Consider the following 22,249-nt stretch of genomic DNA (forward strand, 5'->3'; position numbering starts at 1 on the left):
TTCTGTGATTCTGTGATTCCACAGACTACAGAGAAGACCTACATACTTAGTTTGCTGAATTTAAGTGCAATAACTCTCAAGCATAAGTATGCCTCCAGTCTGTTTCAAGGCACCCTAGACCTTGTTTGGATAGAGCTATGACTTTGTAACAACACAGAATGGCATTTATTTGATAATAGCTCCCAGCTGTTAGGGCACTGGCACGCACACAAGGTATCAAAGATTGAGACAGAAGAGGAATTTTAATTTGCTTCTCCAAAACTCCAGCAGAATGCTTGCCATCACTACATTATTAACAGATCTTACTATCATCTGCCAAACATGAGTGAGCAGGTCAGATACCTGCCAAAAAAGTTCTGCAAGTAAACTAGGCAAATGAATACAACATGTGAATCTCACCAGGTTGGAGGTACAACCCTCAAGACTGCATTTGTTTTCCCTGCACAGCAGCAAAAATACAGGTTTCTTGAGGGACTTCAGTGAATTAAGAAGAGAAGTAGAGATCCTAAAGAAATGTCTGAGTTCAAGCTGAGAAGCCTTTACTGTGTATATCAGTTTTGGATTTAAACACTTCACACAGCCACTAGACATGTAAAATCTTTTGTAGACCCAGCTCTCAGCACATACTAGAATAAACACACATTTTGTGTACATAACAGATTATTCTTCCGCTGTTATGGTGTAGAAAAAAGTGGAAATTAAGCTCTACAATAATTACAATAATTCCTATAAGTTTTTTGCATTCCACATACAACAAAATAAGTCCTTTTTATAGGAAGTTATCAGTTCTGATACACATCCCTGCATGTATCCAAAGTCTGTAATCAATGAAATCAACAGTTGATTTACTATCAGCAGCTTTTAAGTTAAATGAAGTATAATTTACAAACACAGTCCGATTAAAAGAATTCTGAATTAGATACGATGCAGTTGTTTTATGTCAACATCACAATAAATTTACCTATATACTTGTATGTATGCTGTCTCCAAAACAAGCTAATTAATAAGATAAAATCTAATGAACAACACTGACCTACATAATCCTTGTTTCTTTTGAACACAGATGGAGCAAACGAGCAGCACAACACAGAGAACGTTTATCTTGTGAACAACAACAAAGAATACCTTCTTAAAAAAAAAAAAAAGAGGAGTCATTAGTAGTCATGTACAGGCAGCAGTCTTCCACAGCTGCAATGGGAAAGACAGAAAGGAATAAACTTTACATCAGTCAAGACACAGATGGGAATTAAAGTAACCCAAAGTACAAAAATTTCAGTGTAAAACACTGCAACTGTACTTACATTAAGAAAATGAAGGCAAGACTTGAAACTCTGCTATGAATCTGTGAAAACAGAAGAAAGCCACAAGCCACTTGGGCTTTTTTTTCAAAACACATCCATTAACGAAAGCCTTATTAGGCAGTGCAAAGCTTGCAACATCACTTGCTTCACTTCAGGCTGTATGTAAGTAACTTGCACTTGCACATCTTCGAAACCCATAAACAAATGCATGGTATCCACAACGCTAAGGTAGGAGAATGTAAATAGCTGGTGATCTATTTTCCAGCAGTACAGCAGCAGTTTGAAAGGAAATCCACTACTGAAGGGCCCTAACCTGACCTTAAGAACAACAGCCAGGTTGTTCTCACACCCTGCATTCAATCTCAAGCTGTGTTCTGCTTAACAGGTGCTCTATGTAGATTATTCTTCCAGACAGGTTTTCCAGGAAGAGAGAAAAAAAGAGTTTTTGGTTTGAGAGTCAGTTGCACATACTATTTCCTTTTCTAATACCCTTGTTGAGGAGATGCATGTACATACAAAATGAAGGACCAAGCTCCCAGTTCTCTGCCCAGTTCCGTGACATGCTTCCTAGAGAAGCTGTCAGTTTCCACAACTACAGACAGCTATCCTCAGCTGCTGAGAAGAGCTCTGTTAACATATGATTAAGAAATTTTCTGGTTAGAAATGCTCTAAAAGATACATAAAATAACCTTTTGAATAAGCCACTAATAACCAAGGTATCAGCTAACATTTTTAAGACAAAGGCCAACAACAGATAGCATCAGTAGTGTCTTACTAGTTGTTGCATTAAAATACTGATGATCATGCTATATTGCCTTCAGTAGCACTTGTGGTGGTAGGTAGATCAACACCTCTGAAAGTAAGCTCTTACAGATATGATGGCCAACTTCTATATACACTAAACATACACATACTTAAAGCTCCCTTTGCTTTCTACAGTCTTTTCCACAAAACATGTCAATGATTTATCTACCACATAAGATTGTTCAACACACACCTCAAATTCTAGCTGAAACACAAGCTTAGCAAAACAGCATTCGAAGCTGTGTTTATCAGGTCAATCTTTCTTGATACATTTTTAACTTGTTTTAAGTTTTGGCACTTTCAACTTACCTTCATACTGTGTAATTAGCTCTGCAGCTGAAAAACTGCAGTTACCATGTCTACTTCGCAGATCATCTTGTTATACAAAGTTCTGTAATCCTGTAGACTCTTCCATATCATTTATTCTTTCAATGCCTCAATCACTTCTGTTCTAAGGGTCTTCTGGTCTGGGAACCTCCCAGTAACTTTAAAAGAAGATGTTTGTAACACCTCTCAAGACGGATGCAGCAGCTCTTCCAAGATTTTCTGCAAATACTGCAAAGGAACTGTACAAGTGGGATCCTGAAGGGATGGTTCCTGCTGTTGGTTTCCCACACACTGCCTCTTCAATAAATTGGCCTGGTTTGCAGCTGCTGGTCATAAATTTCACTACACAGCTTATTTAGTAGAGGGAAAACAAACATCTGCAAGGAAGTATAATGATTGTACTCAGCACGTTCTTATCCAATAAGTGATGGGTAGGAGATAAACTGGGGCTTTATTTATAGATTGCTTGCCCAGTATATGGCCCAAGTCTCCAGTTTCTCTACACCCCACCAGAGGTCACTAACACCACATTACAGACGTTCCTCAGGAGGGTAGGCAACTTCATTCTTCTATCATAATAATTTAAAGTATTTACACACTGCACAGCCACTCTTTTGTTCAAACATATACATACTGGTGTATTCATGAAGTACATCTAAAAGGTTTTGCAAAGACTGACACATTGTGGGGTTTCCAAGCATGAAAAAAATATCCGTAGCCTCCTAAAAGACAGCCATTTAGAGGTCCTGTGAAAAAAAGTGTTCCCTCTAAGGTAAAGTTCTCTCCAGAGACCATTCACCAGCTTCAAAATATCCACATATGGCATTGACTAAAGCTCTCTTGGTGATAGCAGACTTCAAGAATGAACACGTGCAAATAACATTTTCTCAAGAATTCCACAGCATGAACAAGAAAATGGAAAACTCCTTAAGGGAATGACTACATTTCTGAAATATTATTTGAGAGGCTAACAACTCAATGCAAGTATACATATATATAGCATATATATGTATATACATACAGAATCCAAGGACAGAGGAAATTAACTAGTATATGGCACCTGCCCAATAAGTATGTAAACCACTGCAAGCAATATTAGGTTCATCCTTCAGCCATGAGAACTCTCAATTCAGACACAAAACAGGGAGAAGCCTGTCACCATCAGGTGAAACCACAGGAACCACACTATCAGATATATCATAAATCCACAAGACTAACTCATCTGAAACAGCATAATCAGACAGCACAGACAGAACAAGCTGCCAATAGTCTAGTTTAAGTGAAGTTTTACTTTCGGCTTTAACTTAGTTCTGACTACTTTCATCTCAGATATTCCCAGAATATTACCTGTATGCAGTCATCCATCCATAAAGGGAATTAACTAGTTTCTTTGAGAAGACTACTGCTGTTCTTACTAGTCAAAAATCCCTAACCTAGCCAAAAGAGTCTTCATAAAAACCAGGAGATTTCATTCCATGAATAAACTCCATCTCCCTCCACCAAAGTAAACACAAGCTCAGGTTCGCATAACAAAGGCAAGTACTATTTGAGTCTAATTCAGATAGCACTTCTAACATAACAATCCAGTATCAAACAGTTTTAAGAGTGAAATAAGCCCTTCCTGGAGTTGGGTTTATTGCAGCATGTACTGGAGTTTCGACTTCTTGCACCACATTAAGGCACTAAGTAAAACCAGCCATCAGGCCACCAAATCATTCTTATCCTAGTTCCTCAGTAGTCAGAGCCTGCAGCCTCACTCCCCTCCTCCTTCTGAATTTATAGATAGAATTAGCACCTAAGCAAGGGTGAGAATTCAGGCTTGTGATTTCTCCAGTCCATCTTGGAGAATGACTTAAACCTTGAGGTTAGAGGCAGCTGAACAGTTACGTTACATGCTTATGCAATTAGACCATTAATATCTTTTAAAATGATCTCTCCACAGGTTCTATAAAGCTACATTAGTCTCACTCCAACACATTCCCTTCTCTTCTTTTGAAACACCTGCCATGAAACTACAAAATGTCAGAATTACAAAGAAGGTTCTGTAACTGATGTTATCTAAGACAGTCATCTGAGCTAATGGGAAGCACTTCACTCTCCCTCCAAAGAAGGGATGGCCATTTGTTTGAGGGAGAGAATACAACTCCATTCTTAAATGATTTTCAGTAGTGAACCCCAAAAGTTACCAATGTCATTGCAGGACATGGGATGTGCTGTCTCTAGAGTAAAAGAAATGACAGGAAAAAAACCCCACAAATTAATCCAGTTTAAAAAAAGTGTTAAACCAAGTAGTACTTAAAGGAAGCACTGAGTATTGTATATACATGTTTATATGTATAATATATAGTTACTCAGGTACACACATAAATATTAAATATATAAAAAATAAAGTGCTTTCTATCAGGTCCTGACACGGGGACATTATAAAACATTTCACCAACTGCAAAACAAATAGATACAAAGAATACTACATCAAACATACATGGAAACAGTTAACACAATATGTACAATCTGGTGGATGTCCCAAGACAAAACATCCCTTCATATACATAGTATATACATATATACTCATGTTTACTCAATATATTATGACAATGTATATTTCAAAACTTTTTAATAGACAAAAAAACTACAAAAACACAACAAGGGTCAAGTACACAAGTCCAAGACCAACAAAGACTTTGCTACTCTTGCCCACATCACCTCTGCTGCTGGGAAAGATATGCCAGTGCTCTTTTTTGGGGTGCAGTGCCTCCACATCCTTCAAGGCACTGTGAGCAGCAGTCGTGAAGTTAGCATCACCAGTCGTGAGTAGGTCAAATACACATGAGTAAAAATAGATGTCCTTCACCACCATCTTCTCATTGCATTTGGTGGTGGCAGTTTCCAGTGTGTACGCTGACCAGGGACGAGCAGCACCACCCTGAGGGAGCAACTGCCCCATTACAGGCAATGGTAAGTGGCCACCATCATCAATACGTTCACCTGAAGGGCAACCGTTCACACACAGCTGCAGATCCTGGCTCTCCTCATAGGCCATGACCAACTCTTGAGGCATGCGAATGGCCAGAGTTAAGTAGTACCCAAGTTGGCGTATATACACGGTGGTCGCAATGTACCTGGCATGCATTTCAACATATTTGCCAGTGACTTTCTCCACAATTTGCAAGCTCTTGGTGTGCCCATCACCTCCAGTTGTTGTACCATCAACAAAAGCTGCAGGCAAGTCATCAGTCACTGCTTGATATACTTTCTGATCTGTACAGTCTTGATATGATTTAAAGATAATAGTTATCTGAGGGGGTGGAGGGATAAGGAGACAGAGGAAAAAAAAAAAATCAAAGTTAGTGGGGGGAAAAAAAAAAAAAATCATTATTTCAATCCCATTTCCATTTTGCAGCTGAATATATTTGGGATTGTCCACTACCTTGGAGTTCATTAGTTGTCCCCAACTCACACCTAAAGGAAAACAGTCTGTACACGTTCTTAAAGCAATATTTTACCAGACAGTAGTTGTTAAATTTGTTCCTAGGTTGGCTTGGAAGTGAGACTGTTAGCATGTGGCAAGCACCACAAGATCAGGAAAGCAAAAGACTTTACATTTAATTAGGCATCACAACTCCCTCCTGCCTGATGGTTTCTTAACACTTTGGCATGCATCCTGCAGTCACAGAGAAGTGTAAGTGCTAGCCACTACAGCAGAAACAGAATGAGACTGGGTGAAAACCCTGTCAGCTCATCTTTTGGCACATACAGACAGCCACAGACAGCCTGCTCCTGTGCCTCTAAGATTTCCTTCCTCAAAGACTGACCAGCCTTCCTGGACTCCCTTTGTCCTTCAGCACCGCCTCCCAGGGGATTCTGCCAACCAGCCTCCTAAACAGATCAGTCTGCCCTTCGGAAGTGCAAGGTAGTTCTGCTGACCGCCCTCCTTACTTCTCCAAGAATCAAAAACTCTTATTTCATGATCATTATGCCCAAGGCGACCTCCAAACATCACATTACACACAAGTCCTTGTCTGTTCGCAAAGAACAGGTCCAGAGGGGCTCCTTCCCTAGTAGGCTCACTAACCAGCTGTGTTAGGAAGTTGTCTTCCATGCACTCCAGGCACCTCCTAGACTGCTTCCTCTCTACTGTGTTGTATTTCCAGCAGTCATCTGGTAGGTTGAAGTCCCTCACGAGAACAAGGGCTAGCAATCGAGAGACTTCTCCCAGATGTCTGCAAAATATTTCATTTGCCTCTTCATCTTGGTTGGGTGCTCTGAAACAGACTCCCACCAGGATGTCTGCCCTGTTGGCCTTCCTCCCAATTTTTACCCATAAACACTCAGCCATATTGTCACCATCATCAAGTTCTAGACAATCAAAACTCTCCCTAACATACTGGGCTACCCCATCCCCTCTCCTTCCTTGCCTGTCCCTTCTAAAGAGTTTATAGCCATCCAATGCAGCACTCCAGTTGTGCAAGTCATCCTACCATGTTTCCATGATTCCAGTAACATCGTTTTCCAGCTGCACAATGGCTTCCAACTCTTGCTGTTTGTTGCCTGTGCTACAAGTATGGGCGTAGATGCACTTCAGTTGGGCTATTAATCCTGCCACCTTTTTCAGGAAGAAGTCCTAATTCCTACATGACTGTTCTCAGGTGTTTGCGTGGTTTCTAACACATCGATAACCCTTGTGTCTTTGCTGCCACTGGATCTCCATCCCCCACCACCACTGAGACAGCTAAGGTGCTGCAGGCATTAGCAAAGACATTTCAAATGTGCTCCAGTGCACACAGCACATTGTGCACAGACTGAAGGTTCTCACTAGCCCACCATCCCTCAAACACTGGCATGCTGCCCCATGGCTTATCACTAATGAGCCTCGTTTTATCACTCTCCCCCTTCAAATCTAGTTTAAAGATCTTTCAATGAGCCCTTCTAAGTCCTGTGCAAAGATCCTTTCCCCTTGTTGAGAAAGGTGTACCTTAACTGTCATCAGCAGGCCTGGTGTTGTGTAGATCAACTCGTGATCAAAAAAACTGAAATTCTGCCCATAACACCAGACACAGAGCCAGATATTGACCAGCTGGGTCTTCCTGTTTCTTCCAGCATCACTCCCTGCAACTGGAAGGACAGAGGAAAACACTATCTGTGCTCCTGATCCCTTAACCAGTTGTACCAAGGCCCCGAAGTCTCTTTTGTTCACCCTTGGACTTCTTATTGCAACTTCATCACTGCCTACATGATAAAGCAATAATGCATAATAATTTGAGGACTGTACCAGAGCAGGAAGTTTCCTCATAACATCTTTAACCTGGTCTAGCCCTCCCACAACAAGAAGACACAAATACAACTCATATATCCAGAAATGCAATTTCAGGCATTCAAGTCTTTTACACCTACTACAGGAAAAAACCTAAGGAAAGAGCTCCAACAAAACCTGCCTTAGAATTAGACTTCACTCACATGTTAAAAAACACAGATACGAGGTACCATATGCAAGAAGGTGACACTACTTACAGAACAGGCAGTGACTGGAAAAATCTGAAGGTTGTTGGATGTTCTTTAGTTTTGGTTTTCTGAGGGTTTTTTGTTTGGTTGGGTTTTGTTGTTGTTTTTGCTTGTGGTTTTTGTTGTTGGTTTGGTTGGTTGGTTTTGTTGTTTGTTTGTTTTAACATAGAAGGACAGAAGGTACCTGTCCTTCTATGGACAGATTTTGATTGTGCCTAGTTTTACTCATAATTTTACTGTTATAGTGCCCAAGTCCATTTTCCTCCCCGGACACTTGTCATGACTGGGTTGTACTTTCAGGCAAGGGCTTGTATCACCACACAATCATGCAGAACCTGCCTACACACCGCTGGACACCCAAGGTGCTACTAAAATTCACAGAGCCACCCGGTCTTCCCCAACTACTACTGCAAGCACAGATGGCCACAACACACATCTTGGAAAGGTTACAGTCAGCATTCAGGTGCATAACAAGGAAAGGTAGTTAGAGAGGTAGGGAACATTAATTACAAGTACATTATGCAAGTATTTAACAACTGAATACCTAGCCAGTGGAATATGGGCATTGAAAGAGTGTCTCCACAATGTTTCTTATGTCACTAGATTCTGATATTGAGCATTCAGTTTCCTAACAGAGAGCAGCAGGGAAGCAGATGAGATCCCACAGTGCACCTATCAAGTGACATGCCTGTAAGTCTGTATGAAGTGCAGTAAGTCAGGCAGACTGCCAAGATGGCACTCTGATGCAGCTGAAGAAACACCTTGCTATTCACACTTCTCAGCTTTATCTTCAGCATAGGTCTGCATGCCCTACCTCAAGCCCAAGCATCATCAGAAAACATTCAGATATGCTCCTTATCCACTATTTCAGTCTATGGGAAAAGACAAGGAAGGATGTTTAAAGAAAAACACAGCCCTGATGATTTACTAATAATTTCAGCAAGCACTGAAGAATAGAGATGTTTCAGCAGGAGGTTTTATAATACTAGACCACTGGTCCACCAAATAACCCTGGAAAGCCTGCAAAGGACTTAACAAGTCATCTATGAAAGGCAGCTATTGAAAGTTCATAGGTAGACAACCGCATAGAATACATGACATTTCTAAAGGGGTCTTGCAGTGCCATCCAAAAGCTTTCAGAGTTCACACATACATATAGGAAAACTTCAACCTGAATGCATTAAATAACCTTCCAACTGCCAACTGAAAATGTCACAGCTTCCCTTTCCAGAGGCCTGCAACAGGTGTGAAGCATGTGAGCCTACCTCCAAAACCAAGGATCACTCATCATCTACTGAAAAATAGCCTATGCCAAAAAGTGGAAGTAGAGATTTAATTAGGGAAAACCATATGGACTCATTGTAAAATTTTGATTCACTAGCCTCATTTCAAGTTACATCACAGGCTAATTCATTTTTATATGCATAGCAGGTCTGTCAGGATGAAAGGTGTGTTACAAATATTAATGACTACTCAGTCCATCAGACAGTAATAGGCATCATCCAAAGCAGGATTTCTTCATGTCTCTCTTAATATACCCATGCTTTAGTGGTGCACTATTTGCTGAAGTCATCATAGCTCAGGGACACCAGCAAAGGGTGTAGATGCACAAAACAGTTGGCTTCTTCCATATATACTGGGGAAGGTGAGGGCACGATGACAGCAAACTATCTGGAAAAGATTTCCAGGCTGCCTCAGTGATGCTGCCAGGGCCAGCTTCTCAGAAGCAAAGACTGTTGGGAGTGTTACAAAACTATATACAGTAGTCCTTCTTCAGCCTGCCATACTTCAGCCTGCTTCTGTGGTAAAAAAGCACCACGAGACCTTATACCATAACACACTCTTATTTCATGTCAGAGGAGAAAATAGGGAAAGCATGTGGAATCCATTGTGAATTCTCTGCAAAACAGAGAAATAAAGAGGAAGTCGACCCGACAACAAGACAGTTCAGCATTACATGATTTCCAAAAGGAAAGTCAAGATCACTCAGGAAAGTGTTTCTTGAATGCAGTTAAGCAAGAAGGTCACTTCATAAATCACCGTAGAAATCAATCTACTATTGACTGATTTCAAAACCACCCAGAACCTAGTTAAGCATTCTTAATCAATGGAAACAGTAGCTAAAAGATTTCACCTCCTTTTCTCAGGTGGACAGCCCAAGAAAAAGGGTTCTTCCCCTGCCTCACAGTGGGACTATAAAGCTTATATGGCAACAAACAGGAAAGTAACATCTATTTAAGTGCACAACACTAACATTTAACTCCCATTACTATGTCTGCGAGAAAAACTGCCACTTATAATGATTGATTTATTCTCTGTCCTAAAGATGTTCAGATAGAGGCTCCTGATTGACTATATATGCATCTCTCCTTTCCCCTCCACCTCCAAAGAGCAGACATTGAAGGCACCACAACGTCAGTAACAGTTGTCCAGCAGCCCCACAAACATCACAGACAGGAAAGAGTTTAGCACCTAACAAACTGCCATACCTTGTCCTAGAAAACCTCTAGTAAGGCCAGGCTGTCCTGAACACCAGGAAACACCATTGTTTATCTTTACACCAGTGAAGTTCAGTAAGTTTGCAGGTGACACCAACTTGGATGGGAGTGCTGACCTGCTGGAGGGTGGAAAGGAGATCCTACAGAAGGACCTGGACAGGCCAGATGAACAGCCTGAGGCAAATGGTATAAGGTTCAGCAACATCAAATGCTAAGTCCTTCACTTGGGTTGAAACAACCCCATGCAATGCTATAGGCTTGGCGAAGACTGGCCGGAAAGATCCTCATTAGAAAAGGACCTGGGAGTGTTGGTCACCAGCCACCTGAATATGAGCCAGCAGCATGCCCAGGTGGGCAAAGCGACAAATAGCATCCTGGCTTGTATCAGAACTAATGGGGCCAGCAAGACTAGAGAAGTGATCGTTCCCCTGTATTTGGTGCTAGTGAGGCCACACATTGAATACTGTGTTCAGTTTTGGGCCCTTCACTACTGGAAGGACATTGAGGTGCTGAAGTGTGTCCAAAGAAAAGCGATGAAGCTGGTGAAAGGTCTAGAGCACAAGTCCTATGAGGAGCGGCTGAGGGAACTGGGGCTGTTCAGTCTGAAGAAAAGGAGGCTGAGGGGAGACCTTATTGCTGTCTACAGCTACCTGAGAAGAGGTTGTAGTGAGGTGGGTGCTGCTCTCTTTTTCCAAGTAACAAACAATAGGGTGAAAGAAAACAGCCTCAAGTCACACTAGGGGAGGTTTAAATTGGATATTACAAAAAAATTATTCACCAAAAGGGTTGTCAGGCATTGGAACAGGCTGCCCAGGGAAGTGGTTGAGTTATCATCCCTGGAGCTACTTAAAAGACATGTAGATGTGGCACTTGAGGACATGGTTTAGTGCTGGACTTGGCAGTGTTAGGTTTATGGTTGGACTTGATGATATCTGAAGTCTTTTCCAACCTAAATGATTCTGTGATTTTACGATGTCCTCCAACAAAACTGTAGTATCTACTACTTCTGAGAAATACAGACAAATCCGTCTTTACCTTAGGCAGGATATCCATAAACACAAAAAAACCTGTTCACGTGCCATCACTTATCTGATGCTCCTACTTAGAAGAACAACTGAATAATAACCAGAAGACAAATATCTTAATATTACTTAACGGTGACTGCATTCAGTCTGCAATGATTTCTGGCAAAAATAGAAACCTTGCTGCAAAAGAGATATTTAATTTTTTTTACTCTAGAAAAAAGAAAATTTATACCCAATGTTCCCAATCCCTGCTAATAGCACCAGCTCCCAGGTTCAAAACTTTTTGCCCAGTAAATACAGTACAGTAAGATCTGTGGCTTTTTTTCTCTCTCTGTCCTTCCATTCACTCTCTCACCCTCAAGCCACTGTCAAACATCTGGACAGGAAAATTCTCCCCTTCCAATTACTGCAAACAAGAAGGAAATTTTTCCACAGACAAGCCCAAGCATCTCTGCCTCATTTGCCACTCAGGAACAGCTACACAAGTGATATCCAGAACATCTGTCACAGCAACGAAAGTCAACAAACACTTTTAACTCTCCAAATAAAGCACACAATAAATTTTTTAAAACACCCTTCTATTTGATGTGTACTACAATATCCTTGCTACTTGCTCCCTCTACAGCCCCTTGTAATAGCCATTTATTCTCAGGAAATCCCAAAACGGCTTGCAAGATAGGAGAGCTCTTTACCTATTAATGGAGAAACCAGGCATAAAGATGCCAGTGACCTACCCAAAACTCATAAAGGAAATCCATCAGAAAGAAAAAGAGAGATTGAACTCTGTTTTCTTGCTGCTTGGTGACGATCGTTCATTCTCCATCTGAAAGGCCCTGGGATCCTGTGCCAAGGGGCACAGGCACAACTGACAAGCTCAAAAAAAATCTGGAGTTTCAAGTTTCAGCTAGACCACAGAATATAAAATAGCTTTGTTCACTGAAGAAACAGATGTTGTTACTATGGGCATCACAAATATGCAAAACACCTACAAACAAATTGCCAAGAGCATTTTGTGAACAAATACACAAATCCCATGAGAGGACATAGCCTTTTAGTTAAGGAATCAGAGTTTTCCTGCTTTTCATACTTGCCTGCCCCTATGGCAGAGGCACACACACCACACTTTTATTCTTCACATTGTTTATTAAAGTCACCTGACATTCTCTAGTCCCTCAGACTATTGGCATTATGCAAGTCTCACAGGTTTTGGAGAGAGAAAACAACTTACTTTACACATAATGCTCCCTTCGTTTCTGGTTCCCTTCAAGCTTGGTACACCAGAAAGCCATGATAAATCTGAAGGTAATAACCACTTGCAAGGGCAAGGGATGGCATGCCCCTTTCAAAAGCATACTGCATATGGAGTGAAGATTGAATATTCTGTTCCTACAGCTTCTTAAATCAATTCCCTAAAAAGGCATTCAGGAAAAACTAGATTTTCTACTCTTTTTGTCTTTGTTTTCATTAGGTCTGCTTTAGAGTGGATTAAGTAGGCTAGATAGCAATTTACTATTTGCTTCAGCTTCTGCACAATTTAAGTTCAGCATAAACCTTTGCTATTATTTCCTATTAAAAATCTATCTCAAATATCTGCAATGAAAAAGCAGCAAGACTAACAATGAATAATGTTCCAGAAACTTTTCTTATGAAGAACGTAAAAGACCTATTTGCACACTCTCAGCTAAGGGAAAAAAAAAAACCAAACACGCACACAGGTAAGTCACTGAACTTCACGTAGTAGCTCTTTAAAGGTGCCCTAAGCCACTCTGGCCAAAATTAGGAAAGTAAATCCAGCAGCAAATAGTCCAGCACCACAACCAAAATGGAATACTTGCAGAGAAAAATGTTACAGAAATGAAACTAACAGTGGCAGTGTAGTTTAACAAGCCTTTTTATGTATCTTTTATAGCAGCCTGCTCCTTAAAGAAATAAAGGACTTGAGAGGATGCATTAGAGATATTAAAACTTGTCTTGCTAAGTTACTTATACCTTCAAACAACCTTCATTTCCTACAAACAGGTGTGCTGGTAAGTTTGATTACCTGCCAAAGAAAGAAAACTCAAGGACTGTATAACATGTAACAGATATTAGCATTATATAATATTAGAATTAGAGGCATTTTTAATATCCTAAACCACAAGTCTTATTTCATTTAATTGCTTCTGCACATTTATCTGTGCTTGTGCAACAGTGGGGATGCTAAACCACTATTATAAAGAGAAAAAGGTATTACTATTATTTTCCAGAATGACAAGTCAAAGAAAAACACAAAAACATTGAGAATAAATAGTGCCCTTTAAAACACATACTTTTTTCCCCCAATACATATAGACATTTATCTCCTGAAGTTCTCTGCTTGGTTATCTGTGTGAGAAGACATATACCAGCATAATATGCTACCACAGTCAATCATCTTCAGAATGTGGCTAATGGGAAAGATAAGGTCATCTATCTACTACCATCACAGCCTAGCCACCCACACAATTTGTTCACAAGATGACTCTCAACTTGTTCCTCCAGTACCACCAGGAACAAGGAAACAAAGAACATTCTGCAAGATTTTAGCAAACCTAAGGATAAAAGCTTACTGCAGATTACTAAATTCAGCTTTTTCTTGTACTTAATTAAGAGTCTTTAAAAAAAAGCCACTGGAACAGATTTTTAAGGGATCTAAGTCCCTTTTGCAAAGCTTACTCAGGTTAGCTTCATTTCCTCATTTTATACTTCTTCAAAACTTGTTCAGAATTTTCTTGGAACAGGCACAAGACAAGAAAAGATGATTCTGAATTTCAGTGATGTATATCAGTCAAATCTCTGCTTTCTGGCAAATGCAAAAATCTGCCTCACTCATGCAAGCACTTACATTAGTCAGTACCTCACAATCCAGCACAAATGTCATAGCAAAACTGATTTTCACTTATTAATATTACTGTACAGCTACCTCCATGGAAAATATGCTGGCTCTAAACTACTGTGACCGGCACCCCCAGCTCCTGATCCCAGTAATAAAAAAAAAACCCTACTTCCGAGCTTAAAAAAACAGTGAAAATTCTCCAATATTGATGGTCTTGAAACTGTGTACACATAGTTCAACATACCTTGGCAATACAAGAGCTACACTACCACAGTTTAAAAAGGCCATTTCACTCCAAAAAGAGAACAAGATATGCGATAGCATCAGCCTCAAACATATGTTCAAGTAATTTCTTTTATTGACATAAAGATGCTCCCAAATGTTCAGAGCATTTTTCACCCTTGGCTCTGGAGGTAAATCTAAGGATCATGCTTTATGCCTCTTCATTTTCTTCCTACAAACTTGCTATCAGAAGAAAGAGACAAGTACTTTTCTTAAGATAAGGAAATTGCATAACCTATCAGTATTAATGCATGTATTCCTTCTCTAGCTATCTCAAGTGGCTGAGAGGAGGGCAATCTTAAGTCCCACCTGTTGTAACAGAGACTTAGACACTCAGCAGAATTTTCAGGCTACTGCTTCTTTAGTAAAGCCAGGGTATGAAGACCTCCTGACAACCATTTGGCATCAGTGTAATTCTTTTTGCTATTAATACCTCCTCTCAGCTCTGCAGCTCTCTGTCTTGTCTCTGAACTCTCAGTATCTTAGTAACCTATTTGTTGTTCCACTGACAATATTTTTTGTTTTCTACTGTTATGGCTATACAGTTTAGATAATTAAATAAAAGTGGAGATTTACATTCTTTCCTTGCCCCTTGCCTAGAATTTCTACTTAGTGCAGCAGCAGTCACGGATGCTGCAATCTGATAACTGGTTTAAAGTGGTACATTTCGTATTCTTAAAGGCTTATGTGATTATATGTACAGGGTTTTCTTGTGGTGGGGAGGAACAGAAGGAAGAAAAGGACAAGTTTTAAGTTTTGATTGATTCTCAGGAAAGAGGAGGCTAACAATTTTACTTTCTTAGACTACTGCACAGAAGACTCTTAAGCTGCTACACTTCTTAACAGTTAAGTGACTTAGTCTACTGTCTTGTCCTTTTAGTTCTGTATGCATGCACGGTGCTTAAGGACAATCCATACCTTTTTTGTAGCAGTAGCACTGGATCCTGGGACCACAGGCACATTGGTCACTTGCACTGATAAGTAGTTATTGTCTATGAGGGGCCAAGCACCTTCCACTTTGCATGTCTGGAAGTGATCCTTAAAAGTCCTCAGATGAGGATCACCAAACAAGCCACAAAATAAGTAAGCAGTAGGAGGAGTCTTCTCTCCTCCTTGATGTTCTCTGGCTTCTGTGTGTTCACTGTAATTGCAGGGATCATGGGTCACTTCAGGGTTGGTGGAAGATGTGGGTCCATCTTTGGAACAGTTTCTCTGGCTCATGAGGTCGCTGATCCCAAGCACTGCAGAATGGTACACTAGGTTTCCACGGCATACCTTGGAATTGCGATAAGTACAAGCTGAGTACGCTCGCAGGGCCTTGCAAAACTCCAAATCAAAGCCCTCAAGAGCCGAGTTTAGATGTGAAGTTAAGGATACAAAATCAGTGGTGCACTTCTGGATTTGACAAGGTGTTTGGAGATGGCAGTCACCTAAGCACAAAATAGACGGCAGAGAGAAACCAAGCAAACCTCTTAGATTGCAATACCCCATTACACACCCACAGGTACTGTAGAAAATAACTTGAAGACAACTTACAGTGTTCATCCATTAGGGAAACATTATATAATAGAGAAAAAGGGGCTGGGAGGCAGAAAGACAGCAAGACAGACCATCTCAAAGGCTGAGATGACCCATGCATGACTTAATCCATTACTTGATATTGTCTAGAGGGAAATTAAGAGCACTAATTCCTGCTGAGCATGAGCCCAGCATTTCATTCCAGGTATCAAGCTGATGATGCATTTCTGTGTTTAAGTTAATCACTTAGTCAATAAGTAATACTTCATTTAGTCTTTCAGTGTTTTATACAAGTTACTGAACTTTTAAACAGAATTCTGCCCCTCAGAAGGATGTGGTAAAAGGCAGTGAGCGACACAAGTTTAGACAAACACAGATCAAATCAAGCAGAAATCAAAGTTTATCTTTCTTGCCGTTTAACCTGGCAGACAGCTAATCACCACACACAGCCATTCCCTCACTTCTCCCTCACCCCCACAGTAGGATGGGGGAGAGAATCAGAAAAAATGTGAACTTCGTGAGTTAAGATAAAGACAGTGTAAAAGCACAGAAAGGCAAAATAATAATATTAATAATGATTATGACAATAATAACACACGTAAGTTATGCACAATCCAATTGCTTACCAATCATCAACCAACACCCAGCCAGTTCCTGAGCAGCGGTTGCCCCTTCTCCCCCTACTCCCCAACAAATCTCCTCCCTGAACATGACATCATAAGGTATGGAATAACCCTTTGGCCAGTTTGGGTCAGCTGTCCTGGGTGTGCCCCCTCCCAGCTTCTGGTGCACCTCTTCACTGGAAGGGCACGGGAAGCTGAAAAGTCCTTGACTTAGTACAAGCACTACTTAGCGACAACTAAAACATGAGTGCGTTAACATTATTCTCACACTAAATCCAAAACATAGCTCTATACCAGCTACTAGGAAGAAAATTAACATTATCCCAGCTGAAACCAGGACATTCTGCTTTCTAGAAGGGGAAGAACCGCAGGGACGTGGGCACGCTATAAATTCAGTTTGCTTTATTTCCCTGGCACTGCCATGGCTAAAGTTTCACTGCTTGCTTTCTGAGACTGAGTGACAGCACCCACAGCTGTCTGAAATGCATACTGCCAGCTAAGGAATCCATACGCTGCAATAACAGTACCTCTTACAGTGTGATTCAATAATAAGACAAGGGGCAAAGAAACACCCTCTGCACTAAAACCTGAAGTACTCACAAGATGTACTCAAAAGGTACACAGTTCAGTTTACATGAACAAACCAGTTAGACCTTATCTGTTCACCCAGTTTCCACAAAGACAGCATAATTACCATCCCAGCAAGCAAACTGAATGTTACAGAATGTTACAATTGAATGTTCACAGGTCTCACTGTCATGATCTGAAATTCTTCCAGACTCTCATGGCAGTTAACATCCATTTTCTGCAGGTAACTTTTACACACCAACTCATGAGGAGCAGAAATGAAACAAACAAGACTGCAGGCTGCACTAAAGAAGACAGCCACACATTCCACAGAGGTTAAAAATAGGAGGACCTCAAAGGAGATCGGATTCCCTCCAAAACAGCGGAAAACAGCTGTTACAGAAAATGGACCTTCACAAAGAATATGTGCAAGGCTTCATACAATAGCTGTCCAAGCACCCGAAACTATCTACTAAAAACACGATGTACTAAAAACATACTTGTTCGGTTTATGACTTACAAAATTCAGCTATGCATGCATTAATCTGCCATTTCAAACTGTCATAATGCAGATTTTGAACACACAAAAATGCTTACAAAGATAAATGCAAGTGTGAAAAAAGGGGAGAAATACAACATACCTAACAGTCTCTTCCCTCCCCTCAAGCCCCTCTTTAAAACATTTCCCACCTGTTTTGTGTGTCATCAAAGTAAAATAGGCATCAGTCCAGTCTAATTTTAACAGCCTAATTAAAATGTTCCTAAACAACTGAGACATGAGGAGTGGAAAATGGACTGAATAGTAGTGTAGCACTTTTCATTTTTAAACACGGTTGTTTTCTGCAATTCACACAGGGATGAGAAGATATTAGCAATTTCTTCGTTCGTCCCTTTGCTCACCCTCCTGCAAGTCTGTATCCACATGACTTACTCTGAATATCCAAGCCATGAATCTATTTATAAGGGCAACATGTTTTGCCAGAGATGCGTAGCTAATGCATATCTCTCGAAATCCCAAGACAGAATAGGAGGAAGTCTGTAACCCACAGCCAAGCATGACCATGAATTGTATGAGTAAACAGTATGTTTCTCCTTGATCTTTGTGCAAATAATATGTACCTCTGCAAAAGAACAGCAAAAAACCCCAAATCAAATTCTGTGTTTTCAGATACACAAACAGAAAAGACCCATGGCAAATAAAACTACCTTGGAAACGTTGGTTCAGAGCCTGACCTTCAAAGCAGCAAAACTTCTCCTATATTTCCCTTCAGTTATGATTTGTGGTAATATTTTAACTACATATAAATTAGTCTACCTGAGCAAATGAGTCAAGTTATCAAATAGTGTAATACATCAGTCCCTCCACATTCCTTGCAACTTAAGGAAATCTGCTTGCTGCTTTCAGTGGATTCTTGCTGCAGAGAGAGGCACATGAACAACAATCTGACTGAAACTGGACGAACTCTCTCTAAAATTTATTTCACCAACACGAAAAATGTATAAAAACACTCAAGCTAGAGAGAAACATTTTCACAGAACTACAACTGCTCAGATCACTCCCGACTTGAAAACGCAGACCGCTTTGGCAGGCATCCGCAGTGTGCAGGGCACCTTCCACTTTCTCCCCAGTTTCCAATCCGCCAAGCAAACGCTGGCTCTACCTGAAGCAAAAAGAAACAGCGCTTCCCCGCGTCGTCAGCACAGCCCGGCTTCGCTCCCAACGCTGTTATCAGCCCTACGGGCCGCAGGCTCCCGCCCCGACCCGGACGCTGCCCACGGGAGGCGGGGTGCGCCCAAGCGGACACCGCTCGCAGCCCCGCACCGGCCCCTGCCGCCCGGGAGCGTCAGACCCTCTCCTCACCCCGCTCCCGCCGTTGCCGGGGCTGCGGTGCCCGCCAAGCCCCAGCCGCATGCGCTGCGGCCCCCGGCCCGCCCCGGTACCTGAGCCCAGCAGCAGCCCCAGGACGGCGAGAAGGCTGACGGCGACCAGCGACGGGCGGCGCGGCGGCTCAGCCCCGGCGGCGTGGGAAGGCGCAGCTCTGCCCATGCCCGTCCATGCAGCTGCCCGGGCTGGCGGCGGGACGAGGCCGCGGCATGAGGTGGCGGGTGGGCCGCCTCCTCTTCGCTTCTTTCTCCTCCTTTTCCTTCAGCGCCGCGGCGACGATCGCGAGCCGTCGGGACACAGCGGGGCGGGCGCGAGGCGGCGCGGCATGGCGGCAGAACGAGACGGCCACAAACGGAAAGAGCCGGTGAGAAGGGAAGGGGGAAGAGGTGGCGGGCGTGCGATGGCGCCCCGCCGCCTCGCACTGGCTGGCCGGCCTGTCCGACAAGCCTCACGACATGTGGTCAGCGCGCCCCACCTCCCCCACCGTGACTGACTCGGGCGGGAAGGGCGTCCCCAGCTCCCGCCCCCTCAGGCCGTGACTCCCGCCCCCGGCGCGTTGTGCAGATGAGCCCGTCCCGCCGGCCCCGCCCTACCGGTGGCTTTGCGCACGTCCCTCGGACGCACGCCGCTAAGCGTGGCCGCGCCCTCAGGGGGCCCCCAGCGCACCCCACGGCCGTGATTGGTTGCGCCAGCACACACGTGGCAGAAGGGGCAGCAGTGCCACGCGCCGCCACCAGGGGTTGCGGGCGGCACGCGCGGGGCCGGGGCGGGGCCGGGGCCGGGGCGGGGCCGGGGCGGGGCGGGGCCGGGCCGGGGCGGGGCCGGGCCGGGCCGGGGCCGGGGCGGGGCCGGGGCGGGGCGGGGCCGGGGGCACAGCGGCCCGAGCCGCGCGGCGGCCTCTGCCAGGCCGAGGTGAAACCTCCTCTTAAAGGGGCGCGTCCCAGCGCAAACCGTATCTGCGGCATTTTCATAGCAGCCAGAGGTCCCACGCCACCCGCTCACTCGTCCCCAGGCAGGGTTCCAAGCACACCCGTGGCAGAATCGGGAAAACCAGCGAAATTAAACGGATGTGCCAGTGCAAGAAGCACTACTGCATTTTGAACTACATGTGGTTTGTTTTCCAAAAGACAGGTGTGATGCCTGGGCTGCTCCCCCGTGGATGGGATCTCCAACCCCCAAGGCAGCCCCGTGGGTGGGTCCTCACTGGCTGGCCTGGGCGCTGCAGGGTGCACCGTGTTGCTCTGTGTCCACAGATGGAGTGGACAGAAGTCCCAGCAGTATGCCCCTGGTACTTCACCCATGCCACATGGGGTACTTACATGGTGTTTGACTCTAGTGTGCTGCATGCCTCACTGGGTTCAAGGTGGCACCGTGCTCTCCCACTGGCGAGTACAGGATGTTTTGCAGATTTGGACCTGCATATCAAATACATGACAAAATGGACACGGTGAGCGGCCCTGCTCTGGCGGCAATAACAGGGCCCACACAGAGATTGTTCTGCATCCACATTATGGAGCATGCTGCTGCAGGTGCACCAGCCAGTGCAAGATACATTTGGGTCCTGCCTGCCAGAACTGCAGAGATAGCATGTTTCTTGCCCGTTCTCCATGGAAACCCACACCACCTTCCTGCCCAATAATACTAATATCGTCAGGCAAAAACTGAAAAAACTGGAAAGCACAGCAGCCTCATAGTTGCACTGGCGTTTTTGTTTCTTACTTCTCAGCTGAGCAAAGATAGCCATTGCCCACTGTTGTACTTGGGATATCTACATGTGTCCTGGCCTTGCATTCCAGTGCTGGGCCTAGAGCCTGCCAGCTCTACCTGGCACAGGCCCAGAGGGCCGCACCATGTTGCCCGTCTTTGGGAGATACCTATGGAAAATGCATGCCGCCAGCACTGATCCCACCAGGGCTGCCTTTTCAGCAGCACCCCATGGGGGCCACCTTCTCACCACCTCAACTTCAAGAAGAGAACACATATTAGGCACAGAGCAGGGAAAACCCCATGGTAACCCTGAAGGTGGGAAGTCACAGGAAGCACTGTCAGAAGCTGTTTGCTTTATAGGATTCAACCTGCAGTTTGCAGACTCGCAAGTGAATCCGGATATGTGCCTGGATAGCTAAACAATACTTCCCTTTCCTCTGCAGTCTCCAATCACCGAGATCTCAGTATCTCTAAGCACCGGCTGAGACTGCTTAAAGGCAAGTGGAAGAAACAACAAACAAGCAAATGTGCTAATCAAAACACATCCCTCACTGCAACCCCAGGTCGAACAAAGGCATACGACAAACGACTCACCCTGAGCATCCCCATCGCCTGCCTGCATTGCAGCGAGTGCAGCGGGCAGTTCCCGAGGCGGCTGGGCAGCTGCGGGGCTGGCGAGCGAGCAGCTGCCGGGGCGGTCGGTGGGTCAGCGCGGAAAGCAGCCCCCGCCGGGCACGGCGGCACCCATAGCGGCACCGCCGGCAAGAGCCGGCGTCGCGGGGGCGGCAGCAGCAGCGAACAGCCCGCATCGGCGTGTCCGGCGCCCGCCCCTCTCTCTCTGTCACAAAGGGTGGAGATGTGCTTCTAATGACAGCGTGATCTTCCTGCCACTTACAGAAAACTAATGGAGAGGAGGCGGGGAGAAAGCGGGGAGCACGGGCAGCCACCTTGGGAATGCAGGGATGCTCCTCCGCCTGCCTCTTCCCTCCCGGCCGGGCGCTGTCCCACCGTGGCCAGCACCCACATGTCCGTACCCGCACCCTCGGCCCGATCCCAGCCGTTCGTCCTTCGCCCCCGGCATCCGCCCTGAACCCCGCCCGTCCGGGTTAGCCCCCGGCAGCCCCCTGCCCTGCCGTGGCTCACTGCGCATCCTCTCAGCACCTCCCGGCTCTCAGCGCCTCAGCTGCCAAAAGATCCGTACTTACCTCAATGCCGGAAGCCCACCTGATAAGCTGCGCACATAGCATAGCCCCCCCCAGTTTGGGTTTCCCCCCTGTAAGTCTGCTCACCGTCTCTTCTCTCTATGCACCTGCTAGTGGGCTTCTCTTTTATGTTGGGCACCCAGTGCAGGGACTATCT

General features: G+C 44.1%; 1 protein-coding gene across 1 annotated transcript; it reads right to left on the minus strand.

The window, feature by feature from the left end:
- Positions 1–19,683, minus strand: RGMB (repulsive guidance molecule BMP co-receptor b). Its single transcript, XM_065655838.1, has 3 exons — positions 19,240–19,683; positions 15,509–16,020; positions 1–5,727 (listed from the first exon to the last, which is right to left on the minus strand). The coding sequence occupies exons 1-3, from the start codon at positions 19,343–19,345 to the stop codon at positions 5,062–5,064; spliced, it is 1,284 nt and encodes a 427-aa protein (XP_065511910.1). The 5' UTR covers positions 19,346–19,683; the 3' UTR covers positions 1–5,061.
- Positions 19,684–22,249: the final 2,566 nt, after the last annotated feature.

The sequence above is a fragment of the Caloenas nicobarica genome, chromosome Z (genome assembly GCF_036013445.1).
Source record: "Caloenas nicobarica isolate bCalNic1 chromosome Z, bCalNic1.hap1, whole genome shotgun sequence".
Lineage (NCBI taxonomy): Eukaryota > Metazoa > Chordata > Aves > Columbiformes > Columbidae > Caloenas > Caloenas nicobarica.

What these genes read in the sequence shown, in the direction of transcription:
- RGMB (XM_065655838.1), bottom strand. Translation starts at nt 19,345, where the DNA reads ATGGGCAGAGCTGCGCCTTCCCACGCCGCCGGGGCTGAGCCGCCGCGC. An exon ending in GGGGCTGCTGCTGGGCTCAG is followed by an intron (nt 16,021 to 19,239) that starts GTACCGGGGCGG and finishes TTTTGTGCTTAG; the next exon opens with GTGACTGCCATCTCCAAACA. An exon ending in GTGCTACTGCTACAAAAAAG is followed by an intron (nt 5,728 to 15,508) that starts GTATGGATTGTC and finishes CCACCCCCTCAG; the next exon opens with ATAACTATTATCTTTAAATC.